The sequence below is a fragment of the Equus caballus genome, chromosome 5, assembly GCF_041296265.1.
Source record: "Equus caballus isolate H_3958 breed thoroughbred chromosome 5, TB-T2T, whole genome shotgun sequence".
Taxonomy (NCBI): Eukaryota; Metazoa; Chordata; class Mammalia; order Perissodactyla; family Equidae; genus Equus; species Equus caballus.
Genome location: NC_091688.1, coordinates 13997335 through 14021530, shown reverse-complemented (window position 1 = coordinate 14021530; position 24196 = coordinate 13997335). Strand labels below are relative to the sequence as shown.

At 50.2% G+C, this 24196-nt stretch overlaps 2 protein-coding genes across 9 annotated transcripts in view; one reads left to right on the top strand and one right to left on the bottom strand.

Moving 5' to 3' along the window:
• Positions 1–9978, top strand: part of ABL2 (ABL proto-oncogene 2, non-receptor tyrosine kinase) — a 106216-nt gene extending 96238 nt beyond the window's left edge. For 3 of the 5 annotated variants that reach the window (XM_023640623.2, XM_070267787.1, XM_001498948.5), the window contains exon 12: positions 214–9978. In XM_023640623.2, the coding sequence (XP_023496391.2) occupies positions 214–1934 (1721 nt within the window). In that variant the 3' untranslated portion in view covers positions 1935–9978. The remainder of the gene's footprint in view (positions 1–213) is intronic. The other 2 variants (XM_023640624.2, XM_005609705.4) reach the window with 1 other exon arrangement.
• The window catches only part of TOR3A (torsin family 3 member A), a 42853-nt gene that overhangs the window by 15106 nt on the left and 3551 nt on the right, over positions 1–24196 (bottom strand). For 3 of the 4 annotated variants that reach the window (XM_070267795.1, XM_023640627.2, XM_070267796.1), the window contains exons 2-6: positions 23074–23187; positions 22202–22467; positions 20332–20510; positions 13643–13767; positions 10145–10254 (exon numbers count right to left, since the gene is read on the bottom strand). In XM_070267795.1, coding sequence (XP_070123896.1) covers positions 10145–10254; positions 13643–13767; positions 20332–20510; positions 22202–22467; positions 23074–23187 — 794 coding nt within the window. Of the gene's footprint in view, positions 1–10144; positions 10255–12169; positions 13073–13642; positions 13768–20331; positions 20511–22201; positions 22468–23073; positions 23188–24196 lie in introns of those variants that run through there. The other variant, XM_023640626.2, reaches the window with a different exon arrangement.

Here is a 24196-nt window from a genome sequence, read left to right as displayed (position 1 = left end):
GCCAAGGTAAAAACCAGCAGGTTATTTCTTCCCATTCATACTCTGCATTGCATTTGGCACATTAATCCGTTGAAATGACAATGTATTTATTAGTTTCCTCTGAGTCCTGCTAACAGCTGACATTTAAAAGATCTCTTAAATCCAGCCTTAGTCCCTCAGTGTAATGGAGTCTCTTCTTGTCTTTGACATCACTGATCGGCCCTTTCTCTTCAGGGTTCATTAGAAGTGCACAGGCCCCCAGCGGTTCCCCAGCACTGCCTCGAAAGCAGAGAGACAAGTCGCCCAGCAGCCTCTTGGAAGACGCCAAAGAGACATGCTTCACCAGGGATAGGAAGGGAGGCTTCTTCAGCTCCTTCATGAAAAAGAGAAATGCTCCCACACCCCCAAAACGCAGCAGCTCCTTCCGAGAAATGGAGAATCAGCCCCACAAGAAATATGAACTCACGGGTAACTTCTCATCTGTTGCTTCTCTACAGCATGCTGATGGGTTCTCTTTCACTCCTGCCCAGCAAGAGGCGAATCTGGTGCCACCCAAGTGCTATGGGGGGAGCTTTGCACAGAGGAATCTCTGTAATGACGACAGTGGTGGGGGTGGGGGCAGTGGCACTGCTGGGGGTGGGTGGTCTGGCATCACAGGCTTCTTTACACCACGCTTAATCAAAAAGACACTGGGCTTACGAGCGGGTAAACCCACAGCCAGTGATGACACTTCCAAGCCTTTTCCAAGGTCAAACTCTACATCTTCCATGTCCTCAGGGCTTCCAGAGCAGGATAGGATGGCAATGACCCTTCCCAGGAACTGCCAGAGGTCCAAACTCCAGCTGGAAAGAACAGTGTCCACCTCTTCTCAGCCAGAAGAGAATGTGGACAGGGCCAATGACATTCTTCCAAAAAAATCAGAGGAGGGTGCTCCAACCAGGGAGAGACCAAAAGCCAAACTTTTGCCCAGAGGAGCCACAGCTCTTCCTCTGAGAACGCCCTCTGGGGATCCAGCCATTGCAGAGAAAGACTCTCCAGGGGTGGGGGTGGCTGGAGTGGCAGCTGCCCCAAAGACCAAGGAGAGGAATGGTGGGGCACGACTTGGCATGGCTGGAGTCCCAGAGGATGGTGAGCAGACAGGCTGGTCTTCTCCAGCCAAGGCTGCGGCAGCCCTCCCCACCACTCACAACCACAAAGTGCCAGTCCTTATCTCACCCACTCTGAAGCACACTCCAGCTGACGTGCAGCTCATTGGCACAGACTCTCAGGGGAATAAATTCAAGCTCTTATCTGAGCATCAGGTCACATCCTCTGGAGACAAGGACCGACCCCGACGGGTAAAACCAAAGTGTGCCCCACCCCCACCACCAGTGATGAGACTACTGCAGCATCCGTCCATATGCTCAGACCCCACGGAAGAGCCGACTGCCCCGACTACAGGACAGCCCACGTCAGAAACACAGGAAGGAGGGAAAAAGGCGGCTCCGGGGGCAGCGCCCGTCAGTGGGAAAGCTGGGAGGCCTGTGATGCCTCCACCTCAAGTGCCTCTGCCCACATCTTCCATCTCGCCAGTGAAAATGGCCAATGGCACAGCAGGTACTAAAGTGGCTCTGAGGAAAACCAAACAGGCGGCCGAGAAAATCTCGGCAGACAAAATCAGCAAAGAGGCCCTACTAGAATGTGCTGACCTACTGTCCAGTGCAATCACGGAACCTGTGCCCAACAGCCAGCTGGTGGACACTGGACACCAGCTGCTCGACTACTGCTCAGGCTACGTGGACTGCATCCCTCAAACTCGCAACAAATTTGCCTTCCGAGAGGCTGTGAGCAAACTGGAACTCAGCCTGCAGGAGCTGCAGGTGTCTTCAGCAGCTGCCGGTGTGCCCGGGGCAAACCCTGTCCTTAATAACTTATTGTCATGTGTACAGGAAATCAGTGATGTGGTACAGAGGTAGCCACTGTCAGCCTGGTGGGAAGATGCACACATTTCTGAGGGGAGATGGAAGGGACTTGTTTTCCTGTGTTCTTGTTTTCAAAAAATGAAAGACTGATACTTGAGTGTGTTTATGTGAAGTACCTCAGATCTCTGAGTTCTCACGTTTACAGGTTCATCTCAGAAATAACAAAAAGCAAAACACATAGGAGAGGGAAATGAGATGGGGGCAGGGCGGTCGTGGCCAGGATTAGAAGCTGCACTGGGACATCAGGAGACGGGTATGTCGTGCCATGAAGAACCAAATCGAGCCCGTTCTTACCTGGAATGATGGGAAGTGGTTAGACGGGGCTGCTCTTGGCAGGGCCACAGTGACCGTGCCCAGACAGTGGAGTGGCTGCGGCACTCATGCTGCACCATCGAACGGAATTGACCGGGGCTCCTGTAGGTACTAATGGTGATTATGCTCGAACTCACCTAACGAATTTGGTGGGGCAGAAGAAAGGAAAGCTGGGAACGTACCAGGGGAAGTTTTGTTTAAGGCTCTTAGAAGCAGCTGTTAGCCTTGCTTCGACAAGGTCACTGCTACAGCAAAAACTGCAGATCAGTTTGCTAGAATACAAAACTGGGAAACGTGGCCCTTCTCTATGCTCCTGTCCTGTTTTCCATTGGTGCAGGAAGTAAAGAATGCTAGGAAGTAGTCGGGGGGATTGAAAACTCCTCCTAAAATCTTACATTGATTAGCAGAAGTCAGTTCTCCCAGTCTAGTGTATTATTTCCTGATGGACCAGGATCAGCTTTCTGCTTCTTGGTGCCTATCTGTAAACCATAGGCTTAGGGGTCTCCTTAGCGGTTCTTTGCTGCCCTTTGCTGGGCAGGCTGTCTTCTCTTATTCCTGGCAGCATTCAGGGCATTAACCAACATTGATTTTGAAAATAGTGGTCATATACAGGTTCTCACAGGAGAATCCTTTTCTGACACGGTGCCCCTGCACACTGACATACTGGCCAAGAACTTGAGCAGCTGTGTATTTCTTCATCAACTAAAACACCAAGGCGAGGGTCTCTTCTTGAAACCCAACGGCCAGGCCCAGAGGCGTGTGACTGAGAGAAGCTGGCTTGGGTCCTGATGGTTGTTGCTCTGTCCCTTCCCTCTCCCTTATCACCTGAGACCCAGTGTAGGTAGAGAGCAGGGAGAAGCATTCTCTTACTCTCTATGGATTTTAAATGAATTACCCCAAATTATTCCTGTATGCTTTTCTCCTCTCACTTATCCTTGCCCCATTGTTGTGCTTGTTTGTAAAGATCATATTGGAAATAATCTTTGGTATTTATTTTGTCATTTCACCTCTGTTTTAAAAATGTGTAATTGAAGGAGCAGGTCATCACCAGAGAACACCAATTAGATCCTGGAAACCTAATGACTTAACGCTCAAATACATTTTGCCCTTGAAAAATAGGCCTTTTCCATCCCTATTCAGTTATAACTATGGAAGCTAATTAGGATTGCATGGAAATGAATCGAATTGGTAAGATATTATTAATATTCTTGATATCAGATCTCATTCCAGTTACCACTTTATTCTCTTTTTAAAGCTTTATGACCTGCCCTCCCCAGGAAGAACCCAATAGAAAAAAATAAATCCATTATTTTTTCCTCCCGAAGGAATATTAACTTAGGAAGATAGGAGTTCAGCATTGATGAACAGTGAGTTTTCTTCCTGGCTCTGTCATCGATCCACTGTCAACCCACAGCTCCATCTCTTAATCTATTAAATGAAGGTAATGATACATGTTCTCAAGGGTGTTTTCCAAATAAGTGTATAGCTATCCCTTTGAGAGCATCTCTAGAAAGCTCTTGAGTGCAGTGTTGTTATGTTGAATGGTTTTTCATCTCTTCTTTGCTCAGTAGTAGACAATGAAGTTTAGAACTGCTGAGATTGCATTAACTGGGCTAGAGTACTAGGCGGGGAAACTATGTTTTGGACAGAGTTTGGCATCTTTGACCAAGGAGGAAATTTAGTTTTCATTAAAAAGAAAGGAAAACTTGATTCTTATCATAGCTGCTCCAGAGGAGGCCCAGGCCAAGAGAAGGCTAAGAAGGGAGGAGACGGTACTGGGCACTCCTGGGGGCTGGGTGATCCCTGTCTGTCCATCACTCACAGAGGCAGCACAGGCAGCTAGTGCTCCCGTTCATCTCCTTGCAGCTGAAGGAGAAGATAGAGCTCCCTGTAACTTGCGTTAGAAACCGACAGTCCTCCTTTCTTCTTTGCCACTTCCCTGCATCATACACTTCCATAAACTTGAAATCGTTTTAGCAATTAGCCTTTTAAGGGTGGGACAGGGAAAGCTAAAACTTTAGAATATTACTATGCTGCTTTTTAAGTTTATCCCTGTCATTGTGGGATGCAAGTTGAGGGATTATAATTGACTTTCAGGGGATTTTTTTTTTTTTTTTTTTAAATCAAGGGATCTTTCCTTGAGAGCTCTGAAAATAAGCCTTGGAGGAACACTACTGAGTGTATTTCAGCTCCCTCGTCTTCTCACTGAAGAACAGTCTGGAGGGTGGGGGCTGTGTCTTACTCAGGGGCCGCACCTGGCTCTGTCTCGCCTGCGTTAGGTGCTCAGTGAGGTCACGGAGAGCTGATTTTCCTCAGCACTGTCGAATAGCGTTGGCTGTCGTGGCACGCTCCATCCACGTGATGCTTGAACCGCGTAACTTCAGGAGGTGCGGGCTCAGGGCTCAGGTTAAAGAGGCACTGTCAACTTACTGTAAAAGTAGAACTTAGGCTTTTCCTTTTTCTACTTGAAAAGGACCAGAGTGAAAAAAATAACCTTATGTAAATTTAAAAGTTTGAATTCAAAGCAGAGAAAACTGCTTCTAGAAGTTTAATTCTATCTAGTTTAAAAGCAAAGCAGGTAGCAGGAGCAAAAGCCCTTCTACAAGGTGTTGGAAACTTTCTAAAGTGGTTATATGTATGCAGACCTTTGGACTGCCATGGCTGAATCCTTTCATGTACAGATCTATGATTTCAGGTTAGATTTCCTACCTTAAAATGCAGTGTTTTGTGTAGAATACATCTTGATTGTACTTTACATGAAATATTTTCTTAAAAGGCTTTGTGTAAAATTAGAATGTGTATATTTTCCTACAGACTGCATTGTGATTTTCAGAGATACAGCCTTAAAAAAAATTGGCCCTAAGAAATTCATTCAGTGTTTTTTGAGATGACCTCTGTGCATTGAGGTCATTAGTGGAGACCCTTTCCCAGCTGCATTTTGGGGTTTAAATCAGAATTTTCTTACAATTCAGTTGAAAGTTGGCTAGTAAAATAGTGCCCAGTTAATAAAACATGCTGACTTTGCTAAGGCATAGCCCATATTTAACTAAAGTCATGGGGCTTTTGAGTTTAAAGGACACGGTATGGACAGCAATTAGGAGTTCAGACTCTAAAGCCAGTCTAGAAGTTGAGGCATTTAACCTTCCTGGGCCTTAGTTTCCTCATTGGAAAACAGGGATAATAGTAGTGACTACCTCAGGGTTGTTGTAAGGATGAAATGAGATAATGTATGTGAGCTACTTAGCTTGAGTGCCTAGCACATAATGAGCACTCCATAAGTGTCAACTACTGCTATTATTAAACTTAGTCCAGTGAGTCTTAGCCAGGGATGCACAACAAAATCTCCTGGAGTTTAAAAAAAAACACAAAAAAACCATTTCCATTGGCCTCACTCCAGATCAGAATTCCCAAAAGGGTGGGGTCTTCGTGCATTTTCCAAGAATCCCTCCAGGTGTTTCAGACAGCCGACACTGTCTGAACACTGTCACTACCGAGTCCTTTTCTTTACAGCTTAAGAAATTGGAAGAGAGGATGGTTAAGTTACCTGCCCATTATCTCAGAGCAGTTAGTTAGTGGCAGAGCCAAGGCTAGAGTTCTCGTCTCTTGACTTTCTGGTTGCGGAGTCTTTCCCCCATTCCTGCTGCCTTGTGAGACACTGCAAGAGAAGTGGCTCAGATAGACAATCAGTCTGCACGGTGCTGCACACTTTCTAAAGCACATGCTCTGACCTTAAGGGGCTTGAATGTCGAGAATGGCAACACTAGCAAAGCGGGCATTTGGTAGCGCTCAGTAATTTAAAGCGTACTATTACACACGGGGTCATTCTTTTGGACAGACCTCAGCAACACGGCAGTCCGCACTTTGTAATGAAGAAATACCAACTTGTTTTTAAAAAACCTAGTCCTACATTCCTTCTTCTTAAAAAAAAAACTTTATTCCATATCATTTTAGTGACTATGAAACAATGTATATGAAAGCACTTTGAGAAAAGTATCAAATGTAATATAACTATAAAGTATTATTAATGTCTATTTAGAAGATAAAACAGTTGATTAGATGCTGATTGACTTATAGGCTTTTACCTGTGGGGGACCTGAAAATGCAGATATATGAACAATCACCTGTGTAATTTATCACATTTATAAATATGAACCTGCTAAAGGAATATGTGCAGGTATAGTAAACATTTTGCTAAAATTGTAGCTCAATGTTGGATAACTTCAGAAAAGTAGGGACCAACTTCTGGTTTAATTATAATCTTCAAAAAGTAGGAATGTGTACTCACTCCAGAACAAAGAAGCTCTTCCAGGGACCTTGACTCAAGAGGAATGAGGCCCTCTTACCCTTGACTTATCCACTACATGTGCAGCCATTTAGGATTATAAATATGGTGGGAGCAGACTTGTTGCCTGTTGATGTTGACAGTGTCTTTTTAAACCTATGTCCTGCGTGGTTTTGTTGTTTTTTGGGGGGTGGAGGGGGAGATTGCATGGCCGTGGAACTGGTGCACTTTGGGAATTACTTTCCTAGGATTTCCTACCAGTTATAAATGAGCTTGACATTCATTGTCCATGTTTATTTTTTTCTAAGAGTAGTAGCTGAACATAACTCACCTATTAGATTATGAAATGCTCAAGAGTAAATTGCATCGGTGGCCACTTTTGAGTTATGGCTACCCTGCCTTCTGACCTCTCCCACTTCCTTCCATTTTTGCTACTGATGTCATCGTTACTATCAGGCTCTGCCCCTACAGGAGGCACATTGGGCTGACAGGGTTGTCTGTGTTTTTGTTCTTGATGATTTGGGGGTTTCATCATCTTGCTTGCATTAACTTGTACCACCTGGATTTGGGGTATGTCTCTGTGCCCTAAGCATCTGTTATGACGAGTCTTCTTTATGTAGGTGGGTCTCTGCACGAAAGTTTCTTCTTACATGTTAATAGATTCCAGCTGTCTGTATCTCTGTCTTAGCTTCTATCCAGCCAGTAGCTCAGTTCTTTTGTGAATGCCTGCTTCAGTATGGGATATGTGGGAGCAGGAGACAGACAGAAAAAGGCAGCTCCCAGGGAGCCTTTACCTTTATGACAACTGCAGGCAAAGGCACCTGTACCTTCCATGTCACAACCCAGGGAAATTGCTGCTAGCTGCAGCCTCTGTAGGAGAGGCCTTGGGCTCATTCTAAAACTTGTCCCACTCTTAACAGTCAGGATATTTATATCCTTTGGATAGAGTTCCAGTTTTCCAACTACAGGCTTTAAAAAACCCAATGCAAGGCTTGCTTTTTTTTTGGCAAGTCAGTAGTGCCTGGAGTAACAATTACTGTTACAGCTCTGTTCCAGCCAGAAGGTCACTGCCGTCCCTGCCCTCCTGTGTCACCAGGGAAGCTGGGTGGCTTTCAGGCCCTTGGAGTGGGCTGCACTCTGCTGCAGAGCACCTACCCTGGTGACGGTCTGAGCTCCAGCCTGTCTTCTGTGAAGTTTACCATGGTGTCCAAAAGGACAAGTTTCTGCTCTGGGGCTGCTGCGTGAAAAGGTGTATGTTCTATGTTGAGATAACATGTGAGCAAGGCAATAGTTCCCTCATTTCTGACTCAGTATCCCAGAGCCAAAGGACAGGAAATTAGGGAAGGCTTCACCCCGTGATCATCGGGGGGAAGAAGATCCCATGCTTGTCCCCAGGTGAGGAGGCCTAGGCAGCTCGTCTTGATTCTAGGCCGATGTGGAGTGGGAGAGGTCACTCCTGGAGGGCTGTACCCTCAAAGATGGGTTCGTGTGTCTTGCAGAGGGAAAGACTTGTCGGCTGGGTTGATGTTGCACGATTACGGAGCTAGAACTGAGCTCTGTAGAATGGAGTAGAAATGAGCTTTATGGGTGGCAGTGGCTCAGAGGCCCCCAGCGAGAGTGCCACACGTGCAACGTTCTCCCCACATGGGGTGCTGGTTTGCAGATGCTGCACCGTTCTCCATCCCACTCGCTCAGCTGGGGAAGGACGCTCTAACTGGACCTTCCCTCTTCTTCTTTGCTCCTATGTACAATGATAAATTTGAAATTGTTTACCTCTCCTAGAAAAATTTTGTCCCTTAACCTCCCCATTGCTGCGTGCCCTGAACACAGTGGCAAGGCCCTGTTAACTCAGCCTGAGGTCACAGGTGGTGTGTGCACAGGTCGTCAGAGCTGCAGATCGTCTAAGGGAAAGAATGTCCCCTTTTAGTCGAGAGGCTAGGCCCAGCATTGTCCTCAGACCACACCATGTGCACACGCTCTGTGTCTGTCCTGTGAGTTCTTTGTTCTTCATGGTACTTGAAGCAGCAAGTTTCTGGGCCTGCATGTCACTCCAAGCTACTGAGCTGTCCACATGGCGTGAGGTCTCAGAGCAGTATAGTTAATTCTTTAGGACACAGTGGAGGCAAACTGTCAAATGCTAGCAGGCTATAAAAAAGGAAATACGGAGAGTTTGCATGTTTGGGACTTGCTTAGATTTGCTTCTGAGCCTCAGGATAGGAGTTTTAAATCATGTAATTAAGCACCATAAACTTTGGTTGAAGAATGGGACTTCTGGTTATAAAATTTTCACATATAAGGATACTTAATTTTCAGCCGTTATAACACAGTAATAACACAGGTATGCCAAATAAATTTATGCTTGATTGAGAAGGTATTGCAGGATCCTCTGATGCTTTAGGGTCATGAGTGGTGAATCTGAAATACTGTTTAGTACAATTCAGAGGTACCATACCATGTGTCGTGAGTGGCAAGAATGCCAAGAGACAGATGCTTCTGGTAGATGAGGACCAGATAAACCAGTCTTCCTCCATTTTGACAAGCTGTTTTTCACTGTGGCCACTGTTCTTGGGACTCCATTATGAGAGAAATTTTCTGAGATCTTGAGAAATCACCTTGATTAGGCTGATTGTCCTTCAGAGAAACTAGTATTCAGAAATTAGAAAGGACAATGAGGTACTCATCTTACAGTTCTTTAGGGCATATGTTTGAAAACCCTCACGTCTCAGATCTATCTGGAGGGTACACATTATGTCCACCTTATGTACATACACTGTTGTTGTGCTCACTAAGAAAGGGGAGTGAGTGAAGGAGGAGTTAATCAGATCTTTCCCTGTGGTGAATGGAGGCTGTGCCCTGGTTGGTGTGTTTGCCATGAACAGGCTGGCTGAGCTGTTAACGCATGCTCAGAACTCCATCTCCTGGGTAGACCCCACACTTTTCCTTCTTTGCAGTCTGATTCTGTAATGACTATCAGTGGAGAAACCCCAGTTTTTATGTTCGCTTGGCAAAAATAAGTTTGAATGTTTCATGGTGGTTGACAGAACTTTGTCCTAAAACATATGATTCAGATTCTTTAAAACTTGTTTAACGTTTATACCAAAGGTCACGCTCTGCAGGTGTGTGCGCGGTGGGTGCACAGAGGGGGAGGTCTGGAGGGCTAAGGGACAGACAGTGTGGGATTTAATTGAAAACACATCAATCATGGGTCACACTACCAGTGTTGTCGGGTATTTGTTCTTAATTGTTATTGTAATATATTTTCCGGTGTTTGTTTTTCTAATTTAATTCTCTCACCTTGTTGTCTGACTGTGAACTGCTAACAGTGTTAAACTTGATGTAAATAAATGAGGCCCTGAAAGGGGAATGCTGTCTGCCTGTTGTCTCACAAGGCTTGCCAATTTGTGTTTTATTTTAAATAAAGGTTGCAATATTTTATTGGCAAAATAGGCTTGTGATTGGAGTGTTTCTCCCGTAGTTTAAACTGACAGGGAAATTAAGCAGTTTATCTCCCTCTACATAAAATAGATGTCTATACGTTAAAGAAGCTGATTTTAGCAAGCATCCCTCTGGCACATTTCTTAGAATGTCCTCTGTGAGGGTGAATACTCACCCGCTGATGGATTACAGTTTTGGAAATGGCCAAAGGCAGCATCTGCAGTCCAGCTGGTCCATGAGGTGGGTAGTGTGTGTGTGTCCTTCCATCTGTCCAACACGAGGTGACTGTAAAATGAGATTCTCTCAAAGTCCATTCTGAGGACAACCAGATAAGTTCTAAAAATGTTTTGAGCCAAAGTACTGACAGGGTATGTGTAGAACCTCACAGGGAACACTCTATTCTTGTTTGGCGTAGTCTTCAATTTTTTAAAAAAAGGATTCATTGCTTTTAGAAGTAATGTTTTACTTAGGTATGAGTAGGATATTTCAAGTGGTGCCCAAGTGAGGTGCAATTAGAATGGTAATTGAGCGTCAGCTCGTCCCCCTCCTGACACTTGACCTTTAATCCTTGTCTCCCACCCATTTTTGGTTTAGTTTAGAAGTCTTTTTTAAAGTCTTCTGAGCAGAACTTCCCCTTGTGATCTTCACCCTCTTTGTATTGTAACATTTTCCACACCTGAGGCGATGGCATTGGCTGAGGAAATCCATTGTAGAAACAAGTTATTAAAGCATGCGAGCTGGAGTCAGACTGCCTGGGTGGACCCCTCCTCCACTGACTAGCTTTGTGACTTTGCACAAGATATTGAGCCTCTCAGAGCCGTTTTCTCATTTATTAAATGATGATGAAATGGGTACCTACATGGTAGTGTTCAAGATTACAGGAGATAACGGCTATAAAGTGCTCAGCACAGGGCGTGGCACGTAGTAAGTTCCCAACTGTTACCTAAAACAACCCTCAGCCAACCAGGATTCCAGGAGCCAGAAGGAGGGAACAGCCCAGCCTTGGCTTTTAGTATGGTGCCAAAGCTGACAGCAGTTTTACTAGATTATTGTTTTATTATTAAACACCTGAAGCTGTGTGTCCTGAGTACTTTATAAAGATTAACTCACTTAATCTTCACAACCCTGTGAGGTAAGTACAGTTTCACAAAAGTGGAAACCAAGTGTCAGCTGAGGTTGATAGCTTTCCCGTGGTCTCGGTGGTAGGGGGCCGAGCCATGGCACCCCAGCCGGGCAGTCTAGCTCCAGAGCAGTGTTTTGGACCATCACGTTCTGCTGCTTGTCTTGGTTCGCGAGATGTAAGAGGTTCAGACCCTATGTTTATGTCATCAGACATGCTCCCAGTGTTAGAAGGATGTCAGCTGTTCTGTGGCTATGAGACCTAAGGATATAGAACGTACCTTGTAAAGAGTGTATTTACAGAGGGTGGAGCTGGGTATGTCATGGGATTGGATGGCCTGCCTAGTCTTCCCGAGATGCTCTGGACTGAGAGAGTGAGCCAGAGAGCCAGAAGCTAAAACTAGCTTCATTTTATTGTGCAGTTAGACCAAGCTTACTTTTGTCCCAGGAGTGCTGTGAAACTAAGTTCCTTTAATTCATCTGAGTATTTGTTGGGTATCTGATGTGGCTCGGGCTAGGTACTCTCCAACCTTGAGGTAGTGATTTGTGTAAATGAGTGCAATCAAGTGTTACATGGGGGAGAGATGGAAGTGTCCATTTTACCAGAGCTAATGGTGAGAGGGCTGGGGAGGGCTTTGAATACGGGGACACGAGGTGATGACAGCTATAAGAGAAAAGACCCTGTGTGTAATTCCAGAAGTGTGGTAGGAGGGAAGAACCAAGAGAAGGGGAAAAACACATTCTGCGCGCCTCCTGTGTACCTAGAGGCACAATGTACATGTAGCCATTCAATCCTTAAAAATGACTTTTTCTTTTTCAAGCTGGAAGCACAGGAGTGACGTTTTCATATATAAGAGCAATATGCTCTGGAAGCCTCTTCAGTAGAGGTTGAAATAACCCAGCTCAGCTGATGTGATCTCAGAGCAAATGAAGTAAATTGGCAGGCCAGGCAGTCACCCTGTCAGCTCTGAGTGCCAGCGTCTGCCCTGGTCTCCACCAGTCCCCATCGGTCTTGCCTGGCATTTGGAATTTTGCTGAGTGAGCACAATTACTAGGTCTCAGTACGAAAGTAGGCTGAGAGTTTTAGAAAAATACGAATTTTAATCTTTACATATGTCAGTCATGTCAAGGCCCCTAACTTAAATTTTTTTTTTTTAAATCTGCAGAGCAGACCCCAAGTCTTAGCCTACCCTGACATGATTTTTTATTTTTTTAATTCTTCCTTTGTGCACTTTTCCCCTTAGCCTGAGGCTCTCTGCTGATCTTCTGCTCCCAGAAGCTACTCAGCTTCCCTCTGGGAATAACAACTTGAAAGCTGAGCCACCCCGCCTTCACAGCCGAGGTGGACTCCCTGCCGCTGGTAAGCAGAACTTCATTTTTCCCTTCCTTGTCACCGAGGTTCCTGCAGCTTCAGGCCTAACACCCAAGTCCAGGCATCTGCAGGCCAGAGCGGAGATGCCGATGTGCCCTGGGATTTGTTTATTTCCCACGTGGCTTCCTCCAACCACCTGGCCCACATTTTGGGACATGGCTCTTTAAGGCACCAAGGGATTTTAAGAATTGGCTCTGCTTCTGATTTAAGGCCTTCCTTTTACACACCACTGTGTGTTAGTTAGTGACTGCTGGATGCCAGCCTGCCCCTCCCACCCCTTACAGTCCCAGACGGCGTGCTGGCAGGCCCCAGGGTCCTGCTGGTGGAAGGAAGGCAGCTTCAGGAAGTGTTCATCAAGGTCTTAAGGCAGAAAATAGTTAATTCTCTGGGAAATAGATTTGCATCCCTGAGAAGAGAAGAGTTGTTCCTCCTTGGGGACATACACCATCATCTTGGCAATTTCATCCAGCAGCTCTTCTGTATACAGGAGCTTCTGGCTCAGGAAAGCATCGCGTGCACACAGCCTCACGTGCCGGTACTCCAGTGGCAGGAAGGGGACGAAGAAGTCAATCAGGTTTTCCTTCACAAGACAGCTGTGGCCAAAGCCACTGTCTGAAATCAAGACCAAAGCTACGTGGAGTCTGGGGCTGAAGCCACTTGGGGTTTTAAGGTGTCCCCACCCCTAAGGCCTGGCTAGGTCTGATCTCATCTGCCAGCTCCAGGAGGGCTGTCTGAAGTTTGCGTCGGGACTCTGCAGCTGCGTCCCCTTTGGGGACAGAGCCCTGGTTAACTATGGATGTGTGCCGCGGGGGAGGGAGGGGGCCCCGCCAGCTTTACGGTGTCATCTAATGGCAGGAAGCAGAAGGGGGAGCGACCCCGCCTACGACTGGAACCCGAACCTCTGAGGTTCTCCAGGGAGACGCTTCCTCAGGGTTCCTGGGCCTCACAGACCATGGCCTCTATTTCCGCGGCTGCGGCAAGCTAGTCTCTTCAAAGCATTTTCAGACAGAGTTCAGCTTTCCTGGCACTTTTCTTATGTCTACCTGAAGTGGACAAGCTGATCAGACACTGTGTCCTCTGTGGCCCTGAGGATCCCGGCCACCTCAGCGGCGCGCCTTCCGGCCCACACCCGCTGCCCCGCGGCTCCCCGAGGCGTCTGCGGCGCCCGCCGGGGTCAGTTACCTGGGGCCTCGCCCACCGCGGCCCGGAGGCGGGGCTGCAAGTCTCCCAGCGCCACGTCTTCCCGCGGCCGCCCAGCCTTAAGCAGACGCAGGACCACCTCGTTGATGACACTGCCCCCCAGGTTACTGGAAGAGACAAGAGCTTGTTAACAGACTCTTTTTCTGTTTAGCTTCCAAGTGGGGAACCTGACCTCCGAAGCCATTGCATTGGTGACTAGAATAGAGGTTGAGGGGCCTGGGCCTCCCCCGACCCCCCAGGAGATCCTGTCACAACCCAAAGGTCTGGACAGAAAAGACGCCGTCCTGCTTTGCCGCTTCCCTCCCTGCCAGCCCCCTCTGACGAACCCTGAGCCTGTGCCGGGCGCGGGCAGCGGCGGGGCTGGGACGCGGTTCTCCCCGACGCGTGTGTGGAAGGGGCGGCGCGCGCGGCCCGGGTCACGGAGGAGCGACTCGGGCCCAGGGAGGAGGCTTCCGAGCAAACGCAGACAGAGGCAGTGGTCGGGCGGGAGGCAGGGACGACCAGAGGGCCTGTGGGGGCGGGGGCTGCCAGCCTGGGGGGGCGGGCCGAGGCGCGCTGGCGCCCCGTCTGCCGCGTGCGAGTGATCGGCCTCACTTCCTAGGAAGGTCACTCGAGGGCCACGGAGGGTGGACTGAAGAGGCAGGGGTGGTCGCAGAAAGCTGGTCAGGACGCTTTTTGCAATAGTCCCTGTTTAGAGACGATGGAGAGGAGGAGAAGGATTTAAAATTAGTTTAGGAGGCACAACTGACCGGACCCTGCAACTGAAGGCTGTGACAAGTGAGAGAAAGGAGGTCAACAGAGACCACGAGCGTTTGCCCGGAGCTGCCCGCTGCCCGCCCCTCACAGAAGGGCAGCCTAGGGGCGGGGTGGGGCGGACAGCTTGGCGTTACACTCCTCAGCTCCCTCAGGCCCCGCAGGGGAGGGGTGCGAGTGAAGGAGGGGAGAGGCGGGCGAGCGGAGGGGTGGGGACCCGAACCCGCCCTTCGCCCCCGAGGGCCGGCTCCGCCTCCCAGGTGCTCGAGCTCGCCCGTCTGCCGGCTCCACGCGGGGCTCCGGGGCACGGGAGGAGCCGAGCGGCTCTCGCCGGGCCTGCCTGCACAGACGGGAAAGGACAGGCTGGCGCAGGCGTCCTGCCCTGCCCAGCAGGGAACCGGGGCGGCCAACTGATGGCACGCCGCCTCGTGGTGGGGGCCGGTGTGCGCTCTGCCAGAAGCTCCCAGGGGCCGTGAGCCGCGCCCGGGCTCGAGCTCCGCTGCTCAGCTGGGTTCCCGACGCCCGCACTGGGCCGGCGGCTGCCCGTCCCCCGCTGCAGGAAGGCCCGCCGGGCAGGGCACCTGCTCACGCACAGCTGCGCCAGCTGAGGCAAGGCCTGGGCTCGCCGTCCCCGCGGGGCGACGGCAGGCGTCCAGGCGAGGGGGCGGCGAGAGCGGCTCACTCAGCAGCCCCGGGAGAGGCCCGCTGCCTTCCCCGTGTCCGCGCTTGAGAGCAGGGCTTAGCCCATTTGTTTACGTCACGCCAGCGCCTCGTGCGCCTCAGGGGCTCAATAAATGTTTACTAAATAAATGGACATTCCTGCACCTTTGTCTACACTAGCTCCTCCTGCTTTCTGAATTTCTCCTCTGGTTTTGTCCCACAGCCAATGACGCTCTTCCTCCATGTTATAGGCTCTATCTCCCCCACCAAGACATAACCTGGGCCCCTTCTCTGTTCCATACCGCTCCCCTAGTCCTCAGCTCCTCAGGGACGGCCACTCTGGCCCCGACATCACACCTCTGGACAGATGTTGCCTTCCTGGAGCACCTCGGTTCTCTCCCACATCCTCCCAGGTCACCTGCTGCCTGGGAGGCCTGAAGGGACCAAGGGACAAAAGGCACCTCTACAGACTAGCCCTCTCCCTGGCTCTGGGGCAGGACCACATGTAATCCCCCCAGCCCTGAGCCCCCAGACCCCAAAGGAACGAGACTCAAAGGCCTCTCCGGAGCTCTGATAACAGACCCCAACCCTAACTGCCAAGTTTTTCCTAAAGAAGATACAAATGGACTCAGCCATTAATCTCTCTGAGCCTTAGTTTCCTCGTTTGCAAGATGAGAGAAGTGGACCAGACGTGTTAAGATGCCCTCCTTAGGTCACCTTAGATCAGGGGTCAGTCAATGTTTACACATTTCTACAAGCATTTTCTATGTGCTGGGATACAAGGCCTTTGATTTCTTGAACAATTTACATTTGTAAACTTCTTTTAATTTCTCAAAGTCCTTTTTCTCTTCTTTTCCTGACAACAGCCCAAAGAGAACAGGCATTACTAATCACCCTCTTCACTTACAGTTTCACTGAGAAGAGGACCCGGCTCTGATCTGCAGGGTTCCATGCTTCTGTCCCACCCTGTGACCCCATCCCTGGAGCCTTCTTCACTTGGTAGAAAGGGGCAAAAGTAGTCAATGTTAGTTTTCCGGTGCCCGGCCAGGGGGCCCTGAATTCCTCCAGCCGGGATGAAGCATCCGCTCTAAAGGCTGGGGCGCTCCAGCCCCACACACTACACTCCCTGCTCCAGCTACCACCTCCTCCCTTCTGCCATCAGACGCCACCACAGGGCAGGCCAGCAAAGCCACCAGCACCTTACTTCACGCAGTAGGTTCGGGATATTTTTTAGGATTAAGCTGCTGGCCTTAGACTAGAGTGACTTGCTCACACGAGAAGCTTGAATCGGTTCTGCTTTTCTTTCAAACACAACAGTCCTTTCTACTCACAGGAGGTCACTGTAGAAATCAAGTCCAGACACTCAAATATACCATCTTCCCCCGCCCACCACTGGAATACTTCGTTTACAAAAAGAAATAACAGGCCCAAAAATGGCCCCCTTGACGGCAAACCAAGACTCAATTACAGTTCCAGCCCTCCCAGGAATGTGACCTTCCAACAGTCAATCTGACGTTTCCGGGGGTGCACCAGTGAAGGCTCTGCATGCTAAAACCCATGCCCTTCCCTTCCCCCCAAATCCCACGAGCGGTGATTTTTCTGTTGCTGATAGCTCACTTGCCCCGCCCTCTTCCTTATAAAAACCTTCCATTTTGTACAACCATCCCCCTGGCCTTCTAGATCCTAGAAGGGATCCTGCCCAGTTCATGAATCACTTAATAAAGCCAATTAGATCTTCACATTTACTCAGCTGACTTGTGTTTTTTAACAACCTGAAAACCTTTGGGGTTTAGAAGTGCCGTTTCTGGACGCTCTGGCCTGGAGCAGGGTGGGGACAGTCAGCCTGGCTGGCCTGCAGGCTCAGGGCGCCCAGGCCTGTTGAGGACCACTGGCCCTCCCAGGCTGGGCACAGGCCACTGGAACTGGAGGCCACATGCTCGTGTCCCTGTCCTCCTCCCTGAAGGTTCAAAGACTCCTTGTGCCAGTGCAGCCTCCCCGTCTGCCAGCTAGGGTAGGCCCACGTGGTGGCTTCTCCCCTGGTGACTGTCTCCCCAGGCCCTGCCTCCATCCCAGCTGTCTGTCCCTTCGCCCATGACCTCAGGGCCCTGGAAAGGGCACAAAGGATGGGTCACTGGGGGAAAGGGCAGGGGTGGAGGGGTCGAGGCACTGCTGTGGGTTAGTGACCAAAATACTACAAAGGCAAACATTTGCCTGGAGACAGTGGGGTCACCTGGGTCGCATTAGGAAATCCTGGCAGCAGTGAGGGTGTGGGTTTTCCAAGCTGAGACCCGGGTGGGAAAGTCAGCGCCTTGGAGGCGGCTGACTTGGGCCCAAGTCGGGGAAAGGTCGGGCGGCCCTGAGGCAGAAGCAGGTTGGGCCTGGCTGGAGGAAGGAGGAGCAATGGGCAGAGGAGTGGAAGGAGCTCTGCAGTCACAGGATTCCTGCCAAAGCCAAAGGGAGGCCTGAGTTCGCTGCTCACCAGGCTCGGTGGGAAGGACTCGTGTCCGCAGCAGTGGCTCTGGGGGTCCCCTGGACCCCTGCTCCTGGCAGCCCCCGCCCCCTGGCAGGGCGGAGGTGGGGAAGCCTCAGGGAACTAAGGTGATTGCTTTCTCGGCCTCCTCTGCCTCTTGGAGCCTCCACCTGAGTCAGTGCAACAGAAGAGACCTGCGCCTCGGCTGCCTCTGCAGGCAGCAAACAGGACGGAGCCCAGGAGGAGAGTCAGTGGGCCGAATTGACCATCCCGCCACCTGCTTCTGATCCCTCTGATCATATCAGAAACTCTTTGCTTTTCTCTTAAAATCACCTTATGATGGCCCCCTGCCCTCCTTCACAACGCACTCTAGTGTCCCAAGGACATGCCAGCAACACACTGAAATCACAACCCGGCAACAGTTTAAATGGGTTCCTTCTTGTCCTGTGGCTCCTTCACACTCTACAAGCCTGGACGAGAAACTGGGCGCCCTACTTCTCCACCCTGAAGCTGGGGGAAATCTCCTAGCAAGCATGGACTGGCCTGTGAGGGCCAGGGCGGCACGGGAGGGAGCAATCGGTTTGGCTTCCACTCTGAGTGCAAGAAGCTGCTTGTGAAGTGTTCAAGTTGGGCCAACAGGGACTCAAAGTTGACTTTTAAACAGACCTTAGGCAAGACATTCCCAGTTAGAGCCTCCATAAAAAAAGAGGGTTGGACGAGTTGATCTCTAAGTTTGCTTTTTGCAAAGCCATATCCAGAGCCTGGGGCACTCAGAACAAAACAGGAATTGCAGTGCAGTGGTTAGCGAGTCCTGCATGGTGGGGCTGCAAGTCTTGTGGTGGGAGCCAGTGGGAGCTTTTCATTCGACACATTATATCCTGAATTTCAAGCCAGTGACTTCCTCTATGATCTGGGAAGAAAGAGACCTTCCAAGGCTGGAGAAAGAACTGGCCATTTTGGATTTAAGGGGAAATTATAGTTTGTATTTGATTTTCAACTAATTTGCTGACTTGAAAACTTAATGCCTATCTAACAGGGGACTCCTGGTGTGTGAGTTACATTTTAATCTATATTACAAAGCATAGTAATCAAAGCAGTATGGTATTGGCATAAAAACAGACATACAGCTCAATGGAACAGAACAAACCCAAGCATATATGGTCAATTAATTTACGACAAAGGAGCCAAGAATATACAAAAGGGAAAGGACGATCTCTTCAATAAATGCTGTTGGGAAAACTGGACAGCCACATGCAAAAGAATGAAACTGGATCACTATCTTACATCATACACAAAATTTAACTCAAAACGGATTAAAGACTCAAATATAAGACTAGAAACCATAAAACTCCTAGAAGAAAACACAGGCGGTAAGGTCCTTGACATTAGTCTTTGTAATGATTTTTTTGGATTTGATACCAAAAGCAAAGGCAACAAAAGCAGAGGTAAACAAGTGGGACTACGTCAAACTAAAAAGCTTCTGCACAGCAGAGGAAACCATCAACAAATGAAACGACACCCACCGGAATGGGAGAAAATATTTGCAAATCATATTATCTGAGGGGTTAATATCCAAAATATATAAAGAACTCATAGAACTCAATAGCAAAAAACCAATCTCATTAAAAATGGGCAGAGGAGCTGAATAAACATTTTTCCAAGGAAGACATATAGATTGGCCAAGATGCTCATCACTTCAAGATGCTCATCACTAGTCATCAGGGAAATGCCAATCAAAACCTCAATGAGGTATCACCTCACACCTGTTAGAATTGTGTGCTTTTTTTTTGGTGTGGAAGATAAAGAAATGTGTATAGACATATATATAGACACACAATGGGATATTATTCAGCCATGAGAAAGAAGGCAATCTTGCCATTTGTGACAACAGATGGACCGTGAGGGCATTATGCTAAGTGAAATAAGTCAGACAGGGAAAGACAAATGCCCTGGGATGTCACTTCTATGTGGAATCTAAAAGCAAAAAAACCAAGCTCATAGATACAGAGAACAGAATGGTGGTTGCCAGAGGCGGGGGTGTGGGGTGGGCGAAATGGGCAAAGGGAATCAAAAGGTACAAACTTCCACTTATAAAATAACTAAGTCCTGGGGATGTCCGTACAGCATGGTGACTGCAGTTAATAATACTGTACTGTGTATTTGAAAGTTGCTGATAGCAGATCTTAAAAGTTCTCATCACACACAAAGTTCTGTAACTACATATGGTGACGGCTGTTAGACTTATTGTGATCATTTCACAATATATACAAGTATCGGATCATGCACACCTGAAACTAATTTAATGTTACATGTCAATAGTACCTCAATACAAACAAAAAACATAATGCCCTTCCAGAGGGGACTCCCAATGTGAGTGGTCCCCCCCTGAGGAGGCTGTGTACTAACTGGGGAGTCTGAGGGGAGCCTCCCCATTATCCTACGAGAGCTGGGGGGAGGCTGCGTGAGGGACAGCTGCTTTTCCCCGGGCGGTCCCAGGAGGACCTTAGGCGCCCTGTGGCGAGGCGGGTCAGAGTTCTTCACAAGGGCCTTGGAGGTGGGACTGGGGCAGGAGCGGGGAGCCTTAGGTTCCCCAAGCAGCCAGCCTTGTCTTCTCTCCTGGAGTTTGGGTTGCTCGCCCTCGTGGAAACGGCTCTGCAGCCCGGAGCGTGGAAGCCCTGTGCTGCCCGCTCACTGCCGGCTTACAGCTCCTGAGCCTGCGCGCGCAGCGCCTGGATGGAGGGCCCTTCCTCCCACGCCCAACCCTCCAGTCTTGTTCCTCAGACCTCACCTGAGAAAAAGAAAGATGCTTCTCGGGGACTGGGCCCTGTGGTTCTCGGGGGCCTGGCGGCCGAGGTGTGGCCTGAGGGCCTCCAGCAGTCCTGGGTGCAGCTTCTCGGCCTCATCGAAAATGAACAGGGTCTGGTGGCAGCGCTCCTGCGTCTTCCTGATCTGGCCTGTCAGCTGCTCCTGCACAGAGTACAGGGAGCTGCTGGGGAGCGCTGGCTGGGAGGCACATTCCCCACCCTCCAGCCAGGAGGGCCCTGAGGAGGCCGGTTTCCCCAGGGCATCTGCAGTGGATCACCTGCTGCTGAGTTCCACCCTACAACTATCAAATCCAAACCTCTGGGGGTGGGACTGGGGGGACATGCACCCGAAGGGGGGTCCCAGGTGATTCTTCTGCATCCTGAGGTTTGGAAGCCAACTAGGTGAAGCCAGCCCGACGAGAGGGACAGGGCTTGCCTGCCTGCCCTTGGGACCAGGCCCCCGAGCCAACCTGCTCCCTCCTCTCCAGGATGAGACCCCACCCCAGAACTAACAGCCAACCCACCCTTCCCAGGGGGTGGGAGTCAGGTCTAATACAGGGGGACAGGCAGAGGCGGGCTCAAGTGCCCAGAGGCAGCCACAGTCCCTGTCTTGAACTCCCAGGAGCAGAGCGCTCACTGGCATCAGGCTGGCCTGAGACTTCAGGGGAGAAGCCTGGGGGGCCTAGCCAACTCACAACTGGGGTTCCCCATTTCAGGCACAATGGTAAGCCCTCAATTGAAAAGATGCTGCTTTGCAGCATTCACCAGGAGAACAGGGCCAACTCCCCCGATGGGCGGGTGGGGGGAACGTGTTTTAGCAGAACCCCCTCTCACTGTCCACCTCTAGCCTCCCTGGATTCTGACTTCTGCCCCGTCACCCAAGCGTGTGTGTGAGAGGCTGTGCGGGTGTGAGAGGTGTGTGTACACGTCAGTTTTCACAGCGGGGAGGCTGAGATCCACAGCAGTTCCGCCACAGTGGAAGCCAGCTCGGTCTCTCTGGGAAGGCCTGGCTGACAGCCGCCTGCCCTTAGGACAGTTCACCCTCCTGCTGCCCTCCAAGCCTGCACTGAGACTGCCAGATGACTCAGGCAATCGGGGCATCACAGGTTAGCACACACCCAAACTGGACCTGAAAGCCACAGAGAGACGCAGGCATTTCTGTCCTGCTGCCTGGGGGTTTTGGTCATCGTCTGGCTTATTTTCAATGTTACATGTCTCAATGGAAGAAACCCAAAATAGCAGAGCAGCAAAGACAGTTTTTGTCCACCCACTTGTTGGCATATAATGAGCGGTTTCAGGAAGACATGGAAGATCACTTATGATATGACATACCTCTCTAAGAAAATAGCAGGATATGCACCTTTCTGTCCAATGTAATTACAATGACGTAAAACAGCATGGGGAAAGGCTTGAAGGAAGTACACCAAAATGCTAACTGTGGCTGAATCTGTGGGGAGATTATGATAGTTTTTGCTTTTCTCTGTTGCACATTTCCTGCGACATGTCCACTACTTCTCTAAGAGGAAAAGGAACCCCGGGTTCTCTGTTTAAACTCGGTGGCCAGCCTCTCATGTTTGGCTGAAGGAGACAGAGCTCCTTTGGAACACGAGTCTTCCCTCCACACGTTCAGGGCCTCATCTGTGTGGAGGGCTGTCTCTGTGGATGACAGGTTATGTTGCGAAGGTGGCCTGTCCTCCAACTCCCACACCCAGGCTTCTCCAGGGCCCACCCCCTCGCAAGGAAGGCCTGGTTCAGGGCCTCCTTACCGGCACAGAGGCCTGCTCCTCGGGCTGTCGAAGCCTCATTCCAGCCCCAGCCCCGCTGGCGGAGCCCCCCAGCACTGCCTGGCCTCACCTTGTACAAGTCCACAGACGTGGGGTGAGGAAAGTGGAACATGGCGATGAACACCTTCACACAGTCGCTCCTCAGTCCGTCCCGGTAGAGGTTCTCTGCCAGCATCCTTGCCACGAAGTTCTTGCCTGTGCCAGACCAGCCGTGGAATGACAGAACCAGGGCCTTCTCTGGCCGGGGCAGCTCTAAATATCCCCTCACTGTTCTCAGGACCAGCTCCTGGGCCAGATGCTGGCCATGCAGTCGCACACTCAGGTCAGATTTTAGGCCTAGAGGCAGGAAAGAGGAGGCCCCGGTGAGAGGTGCACACAGACACGGTCCCCTCCAGGCAACGGGCAGGAAATGGGCAACTCTGAACATCTCTGAAGTGGGATCACTTATCCATCCTGTTTGACCTCAGAAGCCATGGGTAGACCTTGCAGCAGAAGGGATTCAAGACTATTTTCTGAAGAGTTTGAGAAATTAAGATTGAATTTAGGGAGAGGATGGAATCATCCTTTCTGAAGACATCCCAGACTGCTTGGCAGAGCCTGTCTGGTGGAGGCACCCCACCCCCCCACACCTGTGAGATTGCTCCCACCCAGAAGTTTCAGGACCCCCTAAATATTTTATGGACATACTCTCATTTTCATTCGGTTCAGCGAACACCTGTGGAGAGCAGCTAGTGTGTGTAAAGTCCTCTGAGGCCTCACTTCCTCCCCCTACGAGGTTCCGAGTTGGGAGACTGGGGCTCCTGGGAGCCACGGTGGAGACAGGGAGGGTATGCTGCCAGCTGTGGGCAGGATGAGGAAATATCCTTTGCACCCTAGCCACTTCTCCTGAACTGCCTCCCTCCCCACAGATCCCTAGCCCCTTAGGGCCATGCGAAGTCCAACCTGTGAAGTTGTTGGAGATCCTGCAGTCCCCACTGTCACAGCAATCCTGGAAGCTGCAGTACCACGTGGTCAGGATATCCAGGTACTGCTGGCCCAGCAGGGCACGGCCCCAGGCTGGAAAAGGAGGAGCTGTGGTCAGGGGCAGAGCAGAGGGCAGAGAGGGAGCTGGGCACCGCCTCCCTGCGCAACTTGTGTTGCCCACTTCACATGACGTATGGAGCAGAGCGGTTCTTCTTCTCTTCCTTCGTCCTCTCTCCAGGGCCACCCCTTACTGCTCTCCCCTGGGCCTGCCTTGTGCCCTGCCAGGGAATGGGCAGGAGTGGGCACTTCCTACCTTTGAGGAAGTAGATGGCCTTGCTAAAGGTGCAACCCCAGCAAAACCTCAATTTACTCAACAAATAAGCCTTAAGAGACCGCATGCCAGAAGCAGAAACCCAGACCCTGCCTGTAAGGAGTCTGCAGTCTAGTAGGGAGACAAACCGTAGCTGGTGATTATCATTCTTCCTGCTTGCTCTGGCTTCCAAAATTATCTGATCTTGGCCAACTCCAAGGGCCTCCAAATTGTTTTGTCAAATGTCAATTTGAATATACCCAGCATTAGCAAAAACGAAACAAAAATCACTCACTGGGATTTAGAAATCTTTTGATTTAAATGAAAGATGTATATAGCACCATTACAGGATCACCCTTACAGTGCTATTACAGGACCCAGGATGACGGGGTCCGGGACTCCGAGCTCAGGCTCTGTCTCCGCAAGCGCAGAGGAAGAGAAGGTACTGCGGCTGTGTCCAACCGGGGCCTTTCCTTAAAGCCATCAAGAAGGTGAGAAAGAGCAGCTCCTTGAATAATGCCAGGGTGGACTGGGAGACCGCAAGGAAGTCTGAGCTGTCTGCAGGAGTCAGGAACAGGCGACATGGGGGAGGGCAGCCAGGCCAATCTGACTGCGTAAAGGGGCTCCGCCCGGGGGGGAGGGGTGCGGAGGTGGGTGCCGCGGGGCAGCGATGGGGTTTCCGCTGCCCACAGCATGCGCCATTAGTTGGGCGGAACAGCAAAGCTGGCTGCTAAGCCACCTGCCCTGGGGTCCTGATTACAGCGGCGCCCCAGCCCCGGTGCCACCGCACAG